Source organism: Pristiophorus japonicus, chromosome 8 (assembly GCF_044704955.1).
Source record: "Pristiophorus japonicus isolate sPriJap1 chromosome 8, sPriJap1.hap1, whole genome shotgun sequence".
Classification (NCBI taxonomy): Eukaryota; Metazoa; Chordata; class Chondrichthyes; family Pristiophoridae; genus Pristiophorus; species Pristiophorus japonicus.
Genome location: NC_091984.1, coordinates 107,488,408 through 107,511,237, shown reverse-complemented (window position 1 = coordinate 107,511,237; position 22,830 = coordinate 107,488,408). Strand labels below are relative to the sequence as shown.

Here is a 22,830-nt window from a genome sequence, read left to right as displayed (position 1 = left end):
CATGGCATTGCACACAGTGAGTTAGAGAACATGATCATTCTCTCTTGCCTATCTTTGTGTTGCTGATTGATTCCCCTCTTCTGCTTTTGCCTATCTCTTTCTCTTTGCTCCTTTTAACTCTGATAGGTGTTTGAAATTGAAATCTGGCTTAGCAGAGGTATGCGATTAGCATTGACCGTTTACTAGCTATCCAGAAGGCACAGATGGCGTCAAAATTCAAACAGTTGTTTTTTGGAAAATTGAAGTAACATTAAATGACAGACATACCAGGGAAAATTTTCATCTTCACCACCTCAGACAGCGAGATGCCATGTTCGCGAAGCTAATGGCAGAGCGGCACATCTCCAACAGCAATATTTCGATTTCTGCATTTAATCTCGCATCTGCCCGCTTCGAAAGTTGCTGTGGCATTTTGGGCCAGTGAAACAATATTTAACTTTTTTAAAATCTGTGTTTTGGTCTCAAATTTACCGTGCATGTGTGTAAATGCGCTAAGCATGGTAAATAAGGTTGGTGAGTTGTAGGCGCAAATAGACCCATGGGAATATGATGTCGTGCCGATAACGGAGACCGGGCTCAAAGAAGGGCAGGATTGGGTGCTAAATATTCCTGGATATAAGGTGTTCAGAAAATATAGGGAAGGAAAGAAAGGAGGTAGGGTGGCGGTATTGATTAAGGGGAATATTATAGTACTGGAGAGAGAGGATGTCCTGGAGGGGTCAAGAACCAAATCTATTTGGTTAGAGTTAAGAAACAATAGAGGTGCCATTACACTTACTAGGTGTATTCTATCAGCCACCAACTAGTGGGAAGGATATAGAGGAGCAAATTTTCAGGGAAATTAGAGAGGTACAAGAACTATAGAGTTGTGATACTGGGGGATTTCAATTATCCCAATCTAGACTGGGATAGTAATAGTATAAAGGGCAGAGAGGGAGAAGAATTTCTGAAGGCTTTCGACAAGGTCCCACACAAGAGATTAAAGTTAAAGTTAAAGCACATGGGATCGGGGGTAGTGTGCTGATGTGGATTGAGAACTGGTTGTCAGACAGGAAGCAAAGAGTCGGAATAAATGGGTACTTTTCAGAATGGCAGGCAGTGACTAGTGGGGTACCGCAAGGTTCTGTGCTGGGTCCCCAGCTGTTTACATTGTACATTAATGATTTAGACAAGGGGATTAAATGTAGTATCTCCAAATTTGCGGATGACATTAAGTTGGGTGGCAGTGTGAGCTGCGAGGAGGATGCTATGAGGCTGCAGAGTGACTTGGATAGGATAGGTGAGTGGGCAAATGCATGGTAGATGAAGTATAATGTGGATAAATGTGAGGTGATCCACTTTGGTGGTAAAAACAGAGAGACAGACTATTATCTGAATGGTGACAGATTAGGAAAAGGGGAGGTGCAATGAGACCTGGGTGTCATGGTACATCAGTCATTGAAGGTTGGCATGCAGGTACAGCAGGCGGTTAAGAAAACAAATGGCATGTTGGCCTTCATAGCGAGGAGATTTTACAGGGGCAGGAAGGTGTTGCTACAGTTGTACAGGGTCTTGATGAGGCCACACCTGGAGTATTGTGTACAGTTTTGGTCTCCTAACTTGAGGAAGGACATTCTTGCTATTGAGGGAGTGCAGCGAAGGTTCACCAGACTGATTCCCGGGATGGCGGGACTGACATATCAAGAAAGACTGGATCAACTGGGCTTGTATTCACTGGAGTTCAGAAGAATGAGAGGGGATCTCATGGAAATGTTTAGAATTCTGACGGGTTTAGACAGGTTAGATGCAGGAAGAATGTTCCCAATGTTGGGGAAGTCCAGAACCAGGGGTCACAGTCTAAGGATAAGGGGTAAGCCATTTAGGACCGAGATGAGGAGAAACTTCTTCACCCAGAGAGTGGTGAACCTGTGGAATTCTCTACAACAGAAAGTTGTTGAGGCCAATTCACTAAATATATTCAAAAAGGAGTTAGATGTAGTCCTTACTACTAGAGGGATCAAGGGGTATGGCAAGAAAGCAGGAATGGGGTACTGAAGTTGCATGTTCAGCCATGAACTCATTGAATGGCGGTGCAGGCTCGAAGGGCCGAATGGCCTACTCCTGCACCTATTTTCTATGTTTCTATGAAGAATGTTCAAGAGAACTTTCTTGATCAGTACATTTCCGGCCCAGAAGGAGGCATTGCTGGATCTGGTTCTGGGGAACGAGGTGGGTTAAGTGGAGTAACTGTCAGTGAGGAACATTTAAGGAACAGTGATCATAGTATCGTAAGGTTCAGATTAGCTATAGAAAAGGACTGAACAATCTAGAGTAAAGATACTTAATCGGAGGAAAACCAATTTCAGTGGGTTGCGAATGGATCTGGCCTGGGTAAATTGGAATCCAAGATTGGCAGGCAAAACTGTAATTGAAAAATGGGCTGCCTTTAAAGAGGAGATTGTTCGTGTACAATTGAGGCACAAGGTTGAAAGGTAGAGCAACCAAAGTTTGAGCTCCCTGGATGACGAAAGAGATAGTGAGTAAGATGAAGCAGGAAAAGGGGCCGTATGACAGATATCTGGTTGAGAATACAAGTCAGAATCAGGCTGAATATAGAAAGTTCAGAGGGGAAGTGAAAAAGGAAATAAGAGGGGCAAAGAGAGGGTATGAGGACAGATTGGCAGCTAACATAAAAGGGAATCTAGAAGTCTTCTATAGACAGTGAATGGGTAGAGCCAATTAGGGACCAAAAAGGAGACTGAGGTACTAAATGAGCATATTGCATCGGTCTTTACCACAGAAGAAGATGCTGCCAAAGTCATAGTGAATGAGGAGATAGTGTGATACTGGATGGGATAAGAATTGATAAAGAGGAGGTACTAGAAAGGCTGTTCTTGCTTAAAATTGATAAGTCATCAGGACCGGATAGGATGCTAAGATGCTGAGGAAAGTAAAGGTGGCAATTACGGAGGTACTGGCCATAATCTTCCAATCCTCCTTGGATCTGGGTTGGTGCCAGATAACTGGAACATAAGAACATAAGAAATAGGAGTAGAAATAGACTATCTGGTCCCTCGAGCCCGCTCTGCCATTCAATAAAATCATAACTGATCTGATCATGGACTCAGCTCCACTTCCCTGCCCGCTCCCAATAACCCTTTATTCCCTTACCGCTTAAAAATCTGTCTGTCTCTGCCTTCAATATATTCAATGACCCAGCCTCCACCACTCTCTGGGGCAGAGAATTCCATAGATTTACAACCTTCTGAGAAGAAATTCCTCCTCATCTCAGTTTTAAATGGCGGCCCCTTATTCTGAGACTATGGGCTCAATTTTCCCCAAAGCTTTTTTTTGGGCATACTTGAAGAGTTACGCCTGTTTTTTGGGGGTCCAAGTACACCAAAAAAAAATGTCTAATTTCCCCATTGGATTTGTTCATTTTGATGTGGCCTAACGTGTCCTTTAGTTTTGGGGGTGGAGTCTTGATCTGCGCCAAAAAGATCAGGTTGCCACAGTAACCAGGGACACAATGCAAAACATACAGCCAGTTCCCAACACATTAAAACATATTGCATCAAGTTAAAAACATGTTAAAACATATTTCTGCAACTTACCTCCAATTACTAAAGTCAGTCCGCTCCCTGTCCCTAGCCCTGGCCGAAGGGCTTGCCGGTCTGCTTCCCTAGCCCACCCAGAGTCCCTTGCCTTGCCGGTCCCGCTCCCCATCCCTAACCCTGGCCGAAGGGCTTGCCGGTCCCGATAGCCCCCCCACCGCCGAGTGCTTTGCCGGTCCTCCACCCCTAGCCCTGGCCGAAGGACTTGCTGGTCCTAGTTTCCCCACCCCCCCCCCAGCCCCGAGTGCCTTGCCGGTCTCGCTCCTAGCCCAGGCCGAAGGGCTTGACGGTCCGCTCCCCCCCACCCGACCCTGGCCTCTAATGCCTTACTGGTCCCACTCCCTGTTCCTAGCCCTGACCGAAGGGCTTGCCGGTCTGCTACCCCGTCCCTATCCCAGGCCAAATGGCCTCCTTCCTTTCAGTCCCCGCATCTTACTACACCCGAAAGGTTTCCCCCCCCTCACCCCCTCTCTTTTCCCCCCCCCACACCCCCACAATGCCTTCCACCCCCCCACCTCTCTCTCTCTGTCCCCCTTTCTCTTACCTTTCATTCTGCTGCTGTCCAGACATCTGCTGCACTTACCTGTGCCGATTTCTTTAACTCTCCGGAAGGTTTTTCTGCAGAGGCCACATACGCTGGCCTAAGCAGAACTGGAGTAACTCTCAGCTGGCCTAACTTGCCTAAATGGCCAGAATTGGCGCGCGTGGCAGATTACGCCCCTGTTGTCTGAAAAAAAAAATGTACCAAAAAAAAATCGTAAGTAACTGAGTTACGCTGGTGCAAATTGATTGGGGAAACTGTGGATTTTTAACTTAGGCCAAAAAAAGCAGCCTGCTCAAAAAAAACAGCACAAATCACTCGGGGAAATTGAGTCCTATGTCCCCTAGTTTTAGTTTCCCCTATGAGTGGAAATATCCTCTCTGCATCCACCTTGTCGAGTCCCCTCATTATCTTATATGTTTCAATAAGATCACATCTCATTCTTCTGAACTCCAATGAGTATAGGCTCAACCTATCTTCATAAGTCAAACCCCTCATCTCCAGAATCAACCTTGTAAACCTTTTCTGAACAGCCTCCAATGCAAGTATATCCTTCCTTAAATACAGAGACCAAAACTGTACGCAGTACTCTAGGTGTGGCCTCACCAATACCCTGTACAGTTGTAGCAGGATGTCTCTGCTTTTATACTCTATCCCCCTTGCAATAAAGGCCAACATTTAATTTGCCTTCCTGATTACTTGCTGTACCTGCATACTAACTTTTTGTGTTTCATGCACAAAGACCCCCAGCTCCCTCTGTACTGCAGCACTTTGCAATTTTTCGCCATTTAAATTATAATTTGCTTTTTTTTTTGCCAAAGTGAATTGCACTTGTTCAAAAAAGGGTGTAAGGATAAACCAAGCAACTACAACCAGTCAGTGGGGAAACTTTTAGAAATGATACTCCAGGACAAAATTAACAATCACAACTTGAAGCCCATGGAATAAAAGGGACAGTGGCAGCATGGATATGAAATTGGTTAAGTGACAGGAAACAGAGTAGTGGTTAACGGTTGTTTTTCAGGCTGGAGGAAGGTATACAGTGGTGTTCTCCAGGGGTCAGTAGTAGGACCACTGCTTTTCTTGATAAATATTGATGACTTGGATTTGGGTGTACAGGGCACAATTTCAAAATTTGAAGATGATACAAAGATATACATGGAAGTATAGTGAACAGTGATAAACTTCAAGAGGATATAGAAAGGCTGGTGGAATGGGCGGACATGTGTAAGATGAAATTTAACACAGAAAAGTGCAAAGTGATACATTTTGGTAGGAAGAATGAGGTGAGGCAATCTAAACTAAATGGGCGCATGAACAGAGAGAGCTGGAGGTAGATGTGTTCAAATCGTTGAAGGTGGCAGGGCAGATTGAGAAAGCAGTTAAAAAAGCTTACGGGATCCTGGGCTTCAGAAATAGAGGCATAAAGTAAAAAAGCAAGGAAGTTATGATCAACCTTTATAAAACACTGGTCGGTCCTCAACTGGAATATTGTGTCCAATTCTAGGCACTGCACTTTCGGAAGGAAGTGAAGGCCTTAGAGAGGGTGCAGAAAAGATTTACAAGAATGGTTCCAGGGATGAGGAACTTCAGTTTCGTGGATAGACTGGAGAAGCTGGGGTCGTTCTCAGAACAGAGAAGGTTGAGAGGAGATTTGATAGAAGTGTTCAAAATCATGAGGGGTCTAGACAGAGTAGATAGAGAGAAAGTGTTCCCATTGGCGGAAATGTCTCAAACTAGAGGATACAGATTTAAGATGATTGGCAGAAGAACCAAAGACGACATGAGGAAAAACTGCTTTATACAGCGAATGGTTAGGATTTGGAATGCACTGCCCGAAAGAGTGGTGGAAGCAGAATCAATAATGGCTTTCAAAAGGGAATTGGATAAGTACCTGAAGGAAAAAAAATGGCAGGACTATGGGGGAAGGGCGGGGGAATGGGACTAGCTGAAGTGCTGTTGCAGAGAGCCAGCACAGGCTCGACAGGTCGAATAGCCTCCCTTCTGTCTGTAACCATTCTATGATTCTATTTTCAAGGAAGTTTGCAGCAAAATGGCCCCTCATAGCTGGAGGAAATTATCAAGTTCAGTACAACTAATGTAATTACATCCAAGCAGAAGAAGAAAGTTCAAACTGCATTTTTCCCTTTTAGTGTGCACTACTAAAATTGCACAGGATTTTTTTCCGAGCAAGTTAGGTTGTATTGATGTTTAAAAAAACTGATAGGAAATCTTATTTCAAATCTCCTGCCTATTGGGCAGAAAACTTTTCCCTTTCTCCCATCTTTAACTTGCATGTTGCTTATTTCAGATGGGTAACCGGTTTTATAATAGTGCTTCCCATCTAATTGTACCCGTGACAGAACAATCTTTTTGGTTAAAATCTAAGTTAAGCCAGATTGAATGGTGATGTTCTCCATTATTCCCATACCTTCCCTTGATGGAAGGGGAACAGTTTGGTGTGTCCCAAATCATAAGAGAAATAATTAAAAAGTAAATGAATAGGATGGACATTTGGTCCAAAAGAGTACTAAATGATCCTCAGTACTGTTGTTTCTTAATGAAGAGTTAGGAATAACGAAACCTGCAACACCTCCAGCAAATTGTACTTGCTGTATTCAAGGAGTGGATATCGAGTGTCTGTGACTTCTGTTCCAGCGTGTGAACATTCACTGAGGCTGCTTGAGCCTGTGAAGATGTTTGCACCTTTTACTTCTGTTGGATAACCTGATCATATGTGCCTTTTTAAATAAGGTTACGAAATTATCAGCTACTACTTGTGATCGAAGAAAAGTCATCATTCAAAATTAGAACGGAAAAAGCATTAGAAGTACCCTCTCGAGTTTTATAGGATGAGATTGCAATATGTGTTTCCAGTGTCATGTGACCAATTCCCCATGAGATTTGAGGCCCTGTGTGGAATAGATGCGAGTCTTGTCTGACTTTTCCCTGCACTTTTCACAAGTTTATGGCTAAGTCAAGCTTCTCCTAAATCGTGCTGGTGGGGTCAGTGGGCAGGTGAGTGGTCGATCCCCACACTCCATACCATCTCTTTTACCTTTTCTTTTTCTCGACCTAACTGTGCAGAAGTTGAGATTTAGCATTGAGCATTGAGATATCGGATCTGTTGTGTTCTTTTCATGTAGTTTCAAATCATATGTAGTAAACTGTTTAAACAAAATACAAATGTAAAAACAATCAATTCCTATTTTAACACTCGTTTTTAAAGGATGATCAGAAAGCTGAAGATATTGCTGTGAAACGAGCAGCCCTCTTGGAGAAACGTATGAGGCGGGAGAAGGAAAAACAGGTTAGACGACAGCAGCTGGAAGCAGAGTTAGAAGAGAAGAAGGAAGAAGCCAGGTACTACATGGTCAGAAATATAACTCTTTTATTTTAAAAAATGTCAGCCTTTTCTGGAATCTTTGCTGATTTGCATTTAAATACAAAAGAAATTGAGATATGTATTTATTGAAAGCTGGCTTGAACTTGCATGTCTTTGGGCCCGAATTTGGTGAAACACAAGTTCCACCCATTTTTCGGCAGTCCCCAGGCGGTGCGTAATTTTTTACCGCTGGGGCAGAGTGGGCGGGAGTTTCATCTCGCTTTTCTCGGCGGGAGCAGAGTGCAGCGGGCAGAGGAAGCCTTTCGACTCGGGAATCTTTGGCTCCCGAGTTGTGTGCGCAGCTGTCAAGCTCTGCCCCCCGAGAGGCACCGACGAGAGGCCATAGACTGCTGGCTTGAGATCACAGTGGTTGCGGGGAGAGATCGCTCGAGGGGGCGGGTGGAGGGGGAGAGGAGAGAGATCGCTGTGTGGGGGGTGGAGAGAGAGAGAGAGAGAGAGAGGAGACTGTGGGGGAGGGTGGGAGAGACTAATAACATTTTTATTATAGTTCATTAATAAAGGAGTAAATAAAGCTTTATTAGACCATTTATATTATTGCCTAACACTAGAAAATACTATAATCCATTTAAAAATACATCAAACTGTGGCGAACTATAAAGATCTGTGTAATATCAAACAAACCTGTCAGCTCTGTGTACGTACCACCCACTGAAGATCCACTTAAAAGCATCTCCTCCAGGACGGTATGTAGTTTCAGCGGTATGTCATGAAACTTGCATTTGTGGGCGGTATGTCGATGAATTTCGGGCCCTTTCGATTTCAGACTTTCCACAGTAGATGTGAGTCTGCAGCCTCCACCAAGACTTCCAGGAATTTAATTTACATAACAAACCGCTGGTACAGTAATAGTCACTATTCACAACAATGCTTGATTACATCAACTTGAGCCTCATTAATTAGATGGCATTTATTCAAAACTGAAGGTAAACCACAGGAAATTCTTTCTTAAACTTTAAAACCATTCTGTGATCCATGGCAATCAAAATTTCTTTATGTTCAGTTTTTTTTATGTTCACTTTTTATGGTACAATAGTGGAGCACAATAGTGAGTACTGCACAAAAACCATGCAGCAAAATGGACCATTCCAGGAAATTTTGACCTGTCATTAAGCTACTATTGTGTCAGCCTTGGCTCAGTGGTAGCACTCTCAGTACATAATCTGGGCTGACACTTCAGTGTAGTAATGAAGGATTGCTGCACTGTCGGGAGTTGACATCTTTTGGATGAGATGCTAAATTGAGACCCTCTCTGCCTTCTCGGGTGGATGTAAAAGATCCCATGGCACTACTCGAGGAGCAGGGAGTTCTCCTGGTGTCCTGGCCAATATTTATCCCTGAAATCCATCAATTTAAAACAAAATCAGATGATCTAGTCATTAATCTCACTGCTGTTTTGCAGGAACTTGCGGTGCGCATATTGGCTGCTGCGTTTTCCTACGTTTCAAGAGTCATCACGCTAAAATATTTCATTGCACGTGAAGCGCTTTGAGATGTCCCAAGGTTGTGAAAGGAGCTGTATAAATGCAAGTTCTCTGTTTCTTTCTTAAATTTCCCACAGACTCAAAGCTGAAGAAGAACGACAAAAGAAGGAAGATGAAAGATCGCGCAGAGAGTTCATTAAACAGGAATACCTGAGGAAAAAACAGCTGAAACTAATGAAGGACATGGATAGTGTGATAAAGCCTCGCCCCACCAGTCTGAAACTCAAAAAGGCTCGTCCAAAGTCCTTCCGAGAGGATGCGTCAAGTCCACGGACACCTGTCAGATCATCAGCGGGTAATTAATACTTACAATTTACAATTTTTAACGGGTCTGTTCATTTGGAGAGAACATGTTGATCTTTTTGTAAATCCTTTTCAGAGCCTCTTAGTAACATCAAATCACAGCATGTAACCTAGTAGAGATACAAACAAAAAACTGCAAATGCTGGAAATACACAGAAGGCCCATCAGCATCTGAAAGGGAATAAATTGTTCTGATGAAGGGTTTCATGCCCAAAATGTTCCTTTCTCTCTCTTCTCAGATGCTGCCTGCTCCAGTACAGAAACCAGTGGACAATGTTTCAAAAACCTAAACCATTAGACTTACTATTCTTAACAACTGTTTTATTTTCGCATAAACTGACAATGTGCTCCCTGATTTCCAGTGTCCTGTCTATCTTTGGCATCACTGAACACAGCAGATGCTGAGAGTGTACATTCAGGAAAAAAAACTCCCAGGTAATAATCATACCTGATATTTAAGTTCTTTATTGTTAAGACTGCTGTTTATATCCAGGGAACAGTTTTGAATAGTACTGTGAAATTTGGATTTCTGTCTTTCACCAAGCTTTTGGTCACCTGTCCTAGGGCTCAATTTTCCCGTGTGATTTGTGCCGTAATTTTGGCCTAAATTTTTAAAAATTCAAGTTTACCCAAAGTTTGTGCGTCAGTATAACTCAAGTTAGTTACGATTTTTTTAGGTTAGTTTTTTTTAGCTTCATGGGGGCGTAACCTGATGTCTGCGCCAATTTTTCACATTTATGCAAGTTTGGCCAACTTGCATTTCTCCTAGGACGGTGTATGTGACCACTCCCAAAAAACCTTCTTGGCACTTAAGAAAAACCAGCGCACATCAAAAAATCAGCGCAGAAAGAAGCCATTTGTTTTTATGCAAAGTTTTGGAGGGAGTCAAGAACACATTAAATATGCATCATCAAGCTTAATTTTTTCCAATTGAAAACGCAGAAAATGGAAGTTTTTTAACAAAGTGCCACACCACCACCGAACGTCTCCAAACCAGGCTCAAGAGTCTGAGCGTCGGCCAGCAGAATCGCTCCCTCGCCCAGACCTCGGGGCTCGGCTTCAAAAGAAGCTCGGCGTCAGGGTGTGGAAGCCGAACTGAAGGGATGAGAACCCTTACACAATACACCAAGCAGCATCAAATGAAACCCAGTTGGGGGGCGAGGGAGGATGTTTCCTGATCTAAGCACGCCTATTGCACATCCTCAGACCTGGGTGTGCTCCAAACTAGGGCGTCGACCTTGGGGAGAGAGACAACAAAGAAGCTTGTCCTGCCTGCTGTTTTGAGCATCTTGCAAAGGTACAATTTAATCATGGGGGCAATACTGACAATGCCATACCTCGTGCAAGCCTTCTGTATGCCTGGAGGAATGACGACATAAAGTTCCCTATGACTACCCAGGCAATGCATGAAAGGGCTGTGGGCTTCTCCAGGATTGCTGGCTTTCCAAAGATACAGGGCTGTCTTGATTGTACCCACATCGCCTTGCGAGCACCTTTGGAGGATTCCAAGATGTACAGGAACAGAAAAGGCTTCCACTCCATTAATGTGCAGCTCGTGTGTGACGACATGCATCGCATCATGTCAGTTGATGTAAGATACTCTGGGAGCACCCATGGTGCATTCATCCTACGCAAGAGTGCTCTGTCTGCCATGTTTAAGCAGCAGCCAGAAGGACAGAATTGGCTACTGGGAGACAAAGGGTACGGCCTCGCCACCTGGCGCATGACACCCCTATGCGTAACCCGGACGGAAGCTAACCGGGAATACAACATGTCGCACATTGCGACGCGCAGCATAATAGAGAGGACCATTGGCATCTTAAAACAGCGTTTCCGATGCCTGGACCATTCCAGAGGCTACTTGCAATACTCCCCTGAGATTGTCGGTCAGTTCACTGTTGTCTGCTGCATGCTGTATAACTTGGCCATCATGAGGCAGCAGCAACTGGTAGTAGAAGACCAACCTGAGGTGAGGATGGCTGATGATGAGGAGGAAGATGCAGATGACTAGGACGAGGAAGCCATGCAACTCCCTGAACCCGGAGCATGACGGCATGAGGAGGGTGGGCCGTCGTGCCCCTTTAACAATTGCTCGGGCCTTGCACCAGCAGCTCATCCGTGAACGCTTTTCTGCCTGAAGGCTCAGTAGCAACTATTCCAAATGGACCATGTTTACTGTTTGGACCTGTTCCGTGATTTGTGTTGTGTTAATGGAACAAATAATGGAAATGATTCAGTTATAATTTAAAATATATTTTATTCAAAAGTTTAACAAACACTTGTTTGTATTTAACTTAACTTTAATAAAAAATATTCTTGTATCAAATTTAAAGTTTTCAGTTGCGATCACTTCGAAATTCTAGGATTGCTTAAACGTTAAGATCACTTCCAAACTTTTAAACTTGTAAATTTACATAACTTACAAAAAAGTTTTAATTTGAGAACTGTTATAACAGTAACAACAACAGCAGCAAAGAAAGACTGCACCAATTTCTCCTCCACCTTATTCTAAGACCTTGGTCTTGGTGACTCCATCCCTGCCCACAGGCGGTGGTACAGCGTTTCTCGGGTTGGTACCAAGCTTATTCTTTCGAACATCTCTGGTAATGCGCACTTCTTTTTGATGGCGGGGGGCAGGCGGTAATGTAGAAGGCCTAGCTTGAGCCTCTTCAGAGGCTGGTCTGGGGATTGGAGTGGGTGTGGCAGTTGATTCTGTCAATGGATGCAGGGTCTGAGCGTGTTCCTTTATTGCAGCACCTAACTCTAACATTCCCTCCCTCGTGCCCTGCCACTGTCTCAACTACCTCCAACATTCCCTCCATCATGTTTGTTGACAGTGTCTCAGCTGCCTGAGATATTCCCTCCCTCATGTTCCCGGACAGTCTCGTGAGAGTGTTGTTACTTCTCCCGACAGTCCCGATACCTCATCACCCACCCCACTGATGGTGTCCAGGAGTGATCGTGTAAAGTCCGTGCTCGCCGCATTCATTGCCATCATCTGAACCGCATCTGTTAGATCCTGCACCTCAGGAGAGTGCTGTCGAGCTCTTGTTCCCCTCCTCACCCTGGGTGTGGCTCACTGCATCCCATTGGAATCCCTAGCCTTGGACTGTGGGAAATCATGGAATGTCCCAACAACACTCGTACCACTCGGGAAAGGGCCTGGCACCTCAATGGGCGGCATCTGCACCTCCTCCAGAGTGAGTACAACAGAGGGGGCTTCATCCATCACCTCCCCCTCACCCCATGCTCTTGATCTGGAAGGTAGAGTTGGAAGATGTTCTCCTCTTCAAGCTCGTCCACGTCTGAATCTTCTTCTGCATCGTCAGGGTTGGCCTCAAGTTCTGCAAAATATAACAGAACAGACAAATGGTTAACAGCAGAAGAGGGGACAGGGTGGATACCATGAGTAAGCTCCCACAGTGAAGGCAGCAGGCTGATTTGAAGGACCACGATGAATGATAGCACATTGCATCAACCGAAGTGTAGCTGACGGAGACATCCCCATGAATCGAAGCATGGCTAGCCCGCGCAGTACTTAATATTTAGCAAAGCCAGACTGTGGAATTTGCAGGACATACCCTCTCCCTCGAGTGTGGGCCCAGCTTGTGCAGTGGTGGCTGCTTTTTTCCAGGCAGGACCCATCAAAGCAGAGACCCTGTCTTCCAAGGGTGTCAGTGGGTGCAGATTTGCCGGGCCTCCAACTGTTCGAGTTCTTTCCCTTTTCTTGTGTGCCACCTTCCTCTGCAAAGATGAAAATATAACTTTTTAGAGAGGGTGTCATTCTGCTGGGTGGGACATAAACAGATGGTCACATTTACAATTGCAATTCCAGTGAATAAATGAAAATATTACTTGCACTAACGACTTGACCAAGGTCCTGCCACTTTTTGCACTGGCCTCCAGACCTTGGGATGGTCACCATTGCACAGTAATCATCTACAAGTTGGTTCCAGCGTTTCTTCATTTCTTTTGGTGAAACTTTAATGCGATCTCTGCTGCTATCCAGCTCGTGCCATGTGGCTTCAATTACAGTAACTCGTGCCTCCACTTCATCCTGTGAGAAATTCTTGGTCCTTGAGCCGCGTTTCACCTTATATTGCAGCTCCGATTTTTCCAATGAGAATTAAAGTTCTCACACACAACTGGCTCTTTAAAAATGGCTGAATGCAGACCGGGAGCTGTACTGGGTATGCACGCCCATAGCAATCATGTCAAAAACTTCCTTTTTTTTCCCCGCATGCGCAGAAGGGGAGCATCGTTTTTTTCGGCGCAGACATTAGGCTCTAACCCCCCTCCCCGAAGCTAAAGGACAGGCTGCGCGGCGCCAATTTCAAAAAATAGAACGGGGAAACTTGCTACTTTATTTTTTTTTGGAGTAGTCGGGCCCACAAAAACGGGTGTAACTCTGGCAATACGCCAAAAAGCGGCTTTGGGGAAAATTGAGCTCCTAATGTCTCCTTATGGGGCTTGCTGTCAAATGTTGAAGAGCCTTGGGATGTTTTACTACGTTAAAGGCAGTATATAAATCCAAACTGTTGGTGATCAACAAAGAAGTGGTTATATCTGATCACATCCCTCCACAGTCTCTCGCCGCTCCTGCTGCATCTGCCCATGCTCCAATCACCGATCTGGACCTTGCTAACGTCACTCTTCGCTGCCGTTGCCCTCTTGTACCAGCTCGTGCTGTACCTTGCAGTGGCATGCCTCCACGCTGTCCAGGGGCCGCACGCCGCTCCTTTTATGGCCCCGACCTGCCGCTGATGGTTTCTCGCAGGTCGAGGCCTGTGGAGGGATGTGATCGGGGCCCAGGGAAGGCGTGAGTTCAGGCCCAGGGGCAGCACGGGCCAGCCCACACTGCGATATGTGTGCGCATTAGGTCCGTGCAGCAGAGCAGGTCTCCAATCGTCTTGGTTAATCCTTGCCACCAGACCAAGACCTAGCTCTGTCAAGCTCGTGTGGTGGCCTGGTGTGCAACGGCCACCACACGTTAAAAAAATTCACGCACAGGCATCTTCCACCCTTGGGATGTCGTTCAGGTTCTTCATTCGAAACACCTGCAAATTCATCCTTTTTGGCGTGATAGCAAGTCCATCCTCGTTTCGAGGAACTGCCTATGATGAGGGTTATACCTGACCACTATGCAAATCTAAAAAAAATTTTTTAGTTACAACACTGCATTAAAATTTTAACCTAATCCCTGAGGGGAAGACATGCTATAGTATGTCTAGGATTCACAAATGATAAATATGATCTCACACTTTCAATTACTTTTAACACCAATGTAGACTAGGACTTATTACCACCCAGGATTAACTTCAATCATTAAAGTTTGGAACATGATCTTAAATCACATGTCAGATAGGTGGTCTTGTTTTGGGATGAATCATTATCGAATATCCTGACCCCGGAATGGGGTGGGGTAGATTTGAGATTTACCTACCTTCTCATCACATTTTGTGTTTTTTTACCTCAGTAAGCTGCTTCACTCTTGTGTTAGATACAGAAAGTCAATCTGATTTAAATATTCCTTTAATACAATCTATTCGTAGAACCTGAGTCATATTTTTGTGACTGTCCCTAAGAAGGAACAATAACTAGTGTTGAATACATTTTGGATTGGATTGCTGAATTCTGAGATGTTAGAAATTGAAGGATATTTTTTTAAACTTTAAGGACAAGCATAGTAGGTTAATACACATTGGCCTTTATTGAACATGATACAATATTAACATCTTAAACGGTTAATACCTCCCAGCAGACAAAGGACATTACATAAAATGTATTACATTGTGCAACATAGCCACAAGGCCATTGTTTCATTGGGATCAAAACGTATTATTGATGGAACAAGGAATAAAACGTAATAAAAGCCCAGAACAAAGGAAAGTTTTCCCTGCAATAGATTGTCTGCCAATCACAAATTATAATGTGGTATATTGAATCATTATATCAAAATTCCTGTATTCATTGAGGATTTTTCTGATTTGCAGGACAGAATCAGTTGATGGATTTATGTCACCAAGTTGTGCTGCCAATCGCAATGGTGAAAAAGACTGGGAGAATGACTCAACAACTTCCTCAGTGGCTTCTGCAACAGAGTACACAGGTGATGTTCACATTGCTATCACATATTCTTAATACTTTACAATTGGTGTCTTTATACTCTCTTTTTCTCTTCCACAGTGAGCCCACATAAACGGAATGCCAGAGTGAATTTACATAGAATATACAACACAAAAACAGACCATTCGGCCCAACTCGTCTGTGCGGGTATTTATTCTCCACACTAGTCTCCTCCCATTCCATTTACCTCCTCTCAGCCTTTCAGCATATCTTTCTTTTCCATTTTCTCCCATGTACACATTTAGTTTTCTTTTGAAAGCATCTAAGCTATTTGACTCAACCACTTCCTGTGGTAGCAAGTTCCACATTGTAACCACTCTCTTAGTAAAGAATGTTCTCCTTATTTCCCTGTTAGATTTATTAGTAACTATCTTGTATTTACGGCCCCTCATTTTGGATTCTCCCACAAGTGGAGAAATCTACTCTGTTCAACCCATTCATCATTTTTTGTACTGTATATTCTATGTAACTTCACTACTTGTGAATTGTATACCTTAGAAATAAATCCCATTGCTTTCTTAGCATTTTAAATTGCTTTGTTAACCTGCAATGCTGCTTTTAATGATTTGTTCACCTGTATCCCTAGATCCCTTTGCTGTTCTACCCCATTCAGTTTCTTATTTTCTAAGGTGTAGGTGATGTTTCTATTTTTCCTACCAGCACCACCTCAAATTTATCTACGTTAAAGTTTGTTTGCCACAACTAACCAGTCTGCAAGTTTTCTAATATCTTCTTGCACTATGTTGCATTCTTCTTCAGTGTTCACTATGACCCCGGTTTGGTATCATTTGCAAATTTTGCTGTTAAGTTACGTGTTAAGTCCAAATCATTCATGTAAATTATGAATAACAGTGGTCCCAGCATTGATCCTTGTGGAACACCGCTTTCAATCTTCCTCCAATCTGAATAACTACCCTGTACCCCTACTCTCTCCTTCCTATTTTCTTAGCCATCTATTCTATTTAGCCATCTATTTTTTTGCTATCTATTCAGCTATTTGTCCCCTGACTCCACATGCCCTTAACTTTGTCATGAGCCTATTGTGTGATCCCTTTATCAAAGACCTTTTGAAAATAGGCTTGAGTGCATTTTATGTTCTATTTGAATTTCAGTAAAGGCACTTGTTTACCTTTCAGTCCAGGCTCGTACCAGCTCACAAAAAAGTGATGCCAAACCAGGTGGTTAATCCGCAGTCTCATCATCTGGTTTTCTGGACCCATGTAAGCTGAATCAAAAATTGAAGACCTGGTGTTCCAAGCATGCCTGCACATCAAGGTGCACGCAGTAGCCAAGCCTGGGAATTTAATGCTCAACTGCTTCCATATGTCGGTCAGTTTGCAGCACACTGTGATGCTATTTTCATCACGATGCAAGCATGCTGACGCACTGGACCAGCTCAACATGTTTCCCAGGTTGCAGATGTTGTTCTGATGGCTGATTATGAGATCCACACACAAGTCAGTGTCGATTTCTGATGCCTGCATTGTGGTCAGCTCATGTATGTTAGCGAGTGGCACCAACAGTGCAACACTATTGCATTTGCAGTTAACCGTATTCTATTGAGTGTCTAAAACATCTGTAGGGGATTTTTTTGCCCTGAAATTTCATGCGTTGGAAAGAACTTGAGCCTGATTTCCGATCAAGGAACGGGAATATGAGCCGGGAGCAGGTTCTGTCGAGATTCTGACCCATTTTCACCAGACTTTTTAATTCTGTTTCGAGCAGCTGTGGGTGGATATTTCCCACTTTAAGGGAAGATATTGAGAGGAGTTTCCGAACTTCCCTGGGAAATTCCTTCCTTTTTTATGCCCTTGAAAGGCCTCAATGGAACTTAGTTGAAAGTTGGTATATCCCTTTTTGAGACCCCAAACCTTCACTAGAATAAGGCAGGTGATCCTGAAGTGGATCGATTTACCTTCTCTAGTGGAAGTGGCTCCAGTGGGATCTGTAGAATGGGAGGGGGAGAAAGTTTCTTCGGTTCAGTTGGGGACAGGGGTACCTCAGGTGTAGTGTCAAGGCATTGCTCCGCCCTGAGGGCGAGTCGAGTCAGGCCAGAGCGAGAACTGCTGGCGTGTGAACCTTGCCGGCACCAACAACCCTGGCTGTGCAAATAACCCTACACCCGGTATTGGGGGAAGGGTCTCTGGCTGGCGGGTGAGGAGGGGGATTCCACTCTGCTGCACGTAGGCTGGCCCTTGTCATTACATTGGGCCATTTTTGTTCAAACTTAAATGTTGGAAATTTTAGGATTGAGAGATAATTGTCTTTTATAAGTTGTAATTTTGTAAATGTAATTCATATGTGGTCATTGGATAATTAAAGTGAGGAGCTAAATGTAGCTTAGGCAGAGATGATGCTTCTTGTTATCCTCGTTCATGAATTGACACAAAAAATAAAAAGGCATATGATATTTGATGTGGTTCTTTTGGTGCATCTATTTATAATTTATTTATATACTTGCAGGACCAAAGTTATATAAGGAACCCAGTGCAAAATCTAACAAGCATATAATTCAGAATGCAATCTCTCACTGCTGTCTGGCTGGAAAAGTCAATGAGAGTCAGAAGAATAAAATACTTGCGGTAAGATCTAAATTCCTGATAGCATCTATAGTGATAAAACTAACGTTTATTCTAAAAATTAAAAGACTAAGATGAGTGCGCTATATGCTGTTAGAGTTTCCCTTTGTAAAAAGATCTGATTTAACAAAAAAAAGAAAATTCTGGCATACAGTCTCCTCTTGATTCCAATCATCTGTTAATTTGAATTGAAATTTTGCAAAAAGCACCTCCTGTGCCTTTTTGGTTAAATTGCTTATTTATATTGCTGGATAGTTCAGATTTTGTTTTAGAGCAAACAACTTTGAATTATCAAATATAGACTGCAGTCATCAACTGTAATAACATTTTTACAGTTGTTTACATTTTTATATACGGCATATACTATTAAGGCATTAATTCCTTGCTTGGGTACAGTTTCATGGACCTGAGTGTGACCAAAAACCTGAACTATGGGGACATTCTTCATGGGCGAGCCTCGACACTGTTTGCAGACTATATTACAGGAGAGGCATCACAGCTGTGTTCAGTTGTCATCATCATCATAGGCAGTCCCTCGGAGTCGAGGATGACTTCCTTCCACTCTAAAAGTGAGTTCTCAGGTGACTGAGGAGTCCAATGCGGGACCCAGTCTCTGTCACAGGTGGGGCAGACAGTGGTTGAAAGAGAGGTTGGTCGGGGAGCCTGGGTTGATGCAAGCTCCTTCCACTCTCCATGCTTGGTTTCTGCTTATTCTTGGCGATGGGACTCAAGGTGCTCAATGCCCTCCTGGATGCTCTTCCTCCACTTTGGGCTGTCGTGCGCCAGGGATTCCCAGGAGTTGGTGGGGATGTTGCACTTTGTCAAGGAGATTTTGAGGGTGTCTTTGAAGCATTTCCTCTGCCCACCTGGGACTCGCCTGCCGTGTCGAAGCTCCACGTAGAGTGTTTGCTTTGGAAGTCTCGTGTCAGGCATGCGGACACTGTGGCCCGCCTAACGGAGCTGATCGAGCATGGTCAATGTTTGGATGCTGGGGATGTTGGCCTGAACAAGAACACTGACATTGATGCGTCTGTCCTGCCAATGGATTTGCAGGATCTTGCGGAGACAGCGCTGGTGGTACTTCTCCACTTCTGAGGTGTCCGCTGTATATAGTCCACGTCTCTGAGCCATACAGTAGGGCGGGTATCACTACCGCCCTTCTGTTGTAGCACCCCTGTTGGCCCAGTGGCTGAGATCAACCAGCTCAGCATAGTACAAGGTATGGACCTGTCGGTGTAGATCGGTGGCTCTCTGTGACTGTTAGTTTAGTCAATCAAATATTTCTGTTGTATGTTCAAATGTGCTTTCAGTAGGTTAAAAGTGACCACATTATCACAGCTATATTTTGTGTATTTTTAGGAAATGGAGAATTCCGAAGCCAATAACTTTTTGATCCTTTTCCGGGATGCTGGTTGCCAATTCCGTTCACTCTATACCTACAGTCCAGAAACTGAAGAAATTATTAAGTTGGCAGGAATAGGGCCTAAAAACATTGGAAAGAAAATGATTGAGGGACTCTACAAGTACAACTCTGATCGCAAGCAGTTTAGTCGCATTCCTGCCAAATCTTTGTCTGTCTGTGTGGACGCAATTATCATCCATGGCCACCTGTGGCAGTATAAAAGACCCAACACCCCTAAAAAGCTCACTCCAACAAGGTCATAGTAAGGAGTGCCATCATGAAAACACTAATGGCATTAAACAATTGCACTTCGTCTTAATTGCCTGAGGAGAAGGGGTTTTCTAGTTGCCATTGCAATTCTCATGTTTGTAGATTTGATAATATAGCTAGTATGTACAATAATTGAAAACTGGACACCATGCTTTCATTATGCACAACTGGAATGTATGTGTTAAGAGGCATTGAAGGACGTCACTGTTACAATTAGAGGTAAAATGATTAATTGTGAAGTGATTTTAACCTGATCATGCTTGTAGTTTTCTATTTGCTAATTAATGTGTCATCGATACCATTGTTTCATACACTGGAGCATCGTTAATCTGAATGTTGCATATCTAAACTAGCTAGTAATATTTTTGCCTTAGTCACATTTTTTATGTTTTTACAACTGTCATAAGATTCTGTTTATGGTATATTTTAAAGGGTAGGTGTTTTATATGCATTCAATTTTTTTTTTAATGTTCAGTGTTCCTCAGTATTAGCCATATCTGCACAAAGGAGCTGATGATGGCTGATTAGGCCGAAAGGGTGCTATGTTACAGTGATTTACTCTAATACAAAGCTACTGGTCTAGTAACATTATTTTTCCAGAATATCTACTGGAAACAGGTTTTGTAGGAGTAGGTATTAGGAATACAGCATCATTGACGTGGCTGAGGTGTTTTTAAGCCATCATGGTAAGAATCCTTAAAACCTATGCTGGCAATCCCAGTGTTACTGCTAAGTACACTACTGATGCGTGCAACATTAGCCTCATGAGTGTATGGTATTAGCATGTGATTTCTGTTGTTTTACTTGATGCTTTCTTAATAGGTACAGTGTACCTTGAACATCAAGAAAGGATAGTGATAGAAAAGGATAAGTGATAGTTGTATGAATGGACATAGAGGCCAAAATCTGACACCAGAGCAGCCATTGCAACGCTAGACAGTGAGGTAAAGAAAGTTGACTGATGAAAATTATGGAAATGGCAAAGGAACAAGATTTTTTTTTTAATCATTTTAACTCCATGGTTAGACTAGTGATCTATGTTGAGCAGCATGGAACTTAAACAGCTGAAGATTCATAATACACATTCCATCTTTTGAGGAGTCATTCCATTCGTGAATAATGTGCAAGTTTATCTCTGCCAAAATGGAATGCTCCTGCTTATTTTAATGCATTGTAAAAATAAAGCCCTATTAAGACAATTTTAAGTAATCTCTTTGGTGTTCAACTTAATCAGAGGGCATACTAAGCGTACAGCATTCTGAATTGCTATCTCGCAGAACTCACTAAAATAGTTTTTACTTACAAAAGCTGCTTAAGAATATTGTAGGGTATTACTAGGATAACTAGCACTGGGGTACACTTTCCTTGTGTTTCTGCTGCTCTATATGCTTCCCCATCATTCCTGAAAAATGCAGACTCTCTTTAATTATTGCCCGGTGACCAAATAGCACACTAGATATTATGCCCTCTCTTTCTCTCTTTACAGCCACCACCCCTCAAAGAAAATTTGCACATTGCATTTGCGTAATAAAAACGTTACCAACATGAATTTTAATTTATTATCTGCCTTTCCTGCTTACGGAACATGACAATTTCTGTTTAGTTTAGGGTTGCCATCAATCTAGTTATAAAATCCCTTTCTTTTAAGCATGCTGTCTAGATGTTTCTAAAAATTTAACCCATTATAAAATCTGGTTTTGAATAACTTTACTTCCATTTTCTTTACTGCTTCAGGATCTGGAGCAATTTGTTACTCAGGCTTCTGAGGTTTCTGATTAATTTTCCATTATTGGCAAACACATCTTCACAATTCAAGCCATCAGCCCATCCTTGAACTGACTAAATCTGACCATTTGCATTCTCTCTCTTTTTTAATTCCTTACTCTATTTCTCCTCAATCCAATGCACCCTTTAAATCCCTCATGCTATTTCTCTACATCTGTCAATGATTAGAGATCTTGTTTTGTGTTTTTTTTCCCCACCACACTGCACATAGTCCCTTTCTCCCACATGATGCTTATTGTCTTTCTCCCTTCTGTTTCGTAATGTATGCAGTCTCCCTCTCCACCCAGCCCTTTCCCAGCAACACTTGCTGTCTGTCTCTCGCCTTCTCATGACACTGACTGTGTCTTTTCCCTCCCCCTCCCCCGTAACGTCTGCCTTCTTATTCCTCTGTCAGTTGCTGTGTGTATTTGATGCATGCTCCCACTCTTCTCTTTTGCAGTCTGGCTGGATTCACATTCTGACTCCGAAGTACTCGTGATTTCATGAGTTGGACTTGTCTTTGTCATACACTCCCTGTGGTGCTTGCTTGCACTGTCATTATCTGTATTGCATGTCATCTCTCTCTAATTATTTTGTGTGTCTTGCACTCTCAATCTTTTGAGGTCTTGCTGTGCTGTGTGTTCTGCTCATTCTTGCATGAAAACTCTGCTATTCTTTCTGTAGCATATGGCCTGCTCTGATACTATTATTTCTGTGCTGGAAGCTCCCTCGCTTTTGTGGTTTGTCTACATCGTTCACACGTGCTATTATTACCACTTATGGGGCTCAATTTTCCCCAGTCATTTGTGCCGTTATTTTGGGAGCAGGCAGCTTTTTTTGGCCTAAATTTAAAAATCCGCAGTTTCCCCAATCAATTTCCACCAGTGTGACTCAGTTACAATTTTTTTTTAGGTAAGTTTTTTTTTCAGCCAAAGGGGGCATAGCCAGCCACCTATGCCAATTTTGGCCATTTAGGGAACTTTGGCCAGCTGAGAGTTACTCCAGTTCTGCTTAGGCCAGCGTATGTGGCCTCTCCAGAACTACCTTGCAGAGTTAAAGAAATCGGCGCAGGTAAGTAAATCGGAGGAGGCCATTCAGCCTGGGCTCGGGGCAGGGAACAGACGAGGAGTGCACTTGGGGCCAGGGTCGGGCGGGGGAGCGGATCGGATCGGCAAGCCCTTCAGCCTGGGCTAGGGGCGGGGAACGGACCGAGAGGGCACTCGGGGCCAGGGTCGGCGAGGGAACGGATTGGATCGGTAAGCCCTTCAGCCTGGGCTAGGGTCAGGCAGCGGACCGGGAGGGCATTGGGGCCAGGGTCGGCAGGGGAGCGGATTGGCAAGCCCTTTGGCTTGGGCTCGGAGCGGT

General features: G+C 43.5%; 1 protein-coding gene across 4 annotated transcripts in view; it reads left to right on the top strand.

Moving 5' to 3' along the window:
* camsap2a (calmodulin regulated spectrin-associated protein family, member 2a) overlaps nt 1-22,600 on the top strand; it is a 257,613-nt gene extending 235,013 nt beyond the window's left edge. For all 4 annotated transcript variants that reach the window (XM_070887283.1, XM_070887286.1, XM_070887284.1 and 1 more), the window contains 6 exons: nt 7,364-7,497; nt 9,099-9,316; nt 9,687-9,759; nt 15,318-15,433; nt 17,914-18,032; nt 19,389-22,600. In XM_070887283.1, the coding sequence (XP_070743384.1) occupies nt 7,364-7,497; nt 9,099-9,316; nt 9,687-9,759; nt 15,318-15,433; nt 17,914-18,032; nt 19,389-19,694 (966 nt within the window). In that variant the 3' untranslated portion in view covers nt 19,695-22,600. The remainder of the gene's footprint in view (nt 1-7,363; nt 7,498-9,098; nt 9,317-9,686; nt 9,760-15,317; nt 15,434-17,913; nt 18,033-19,388) is intronic.
* Nucleotides 22,601-22,830: the final 230 nt, after the last annotated feature.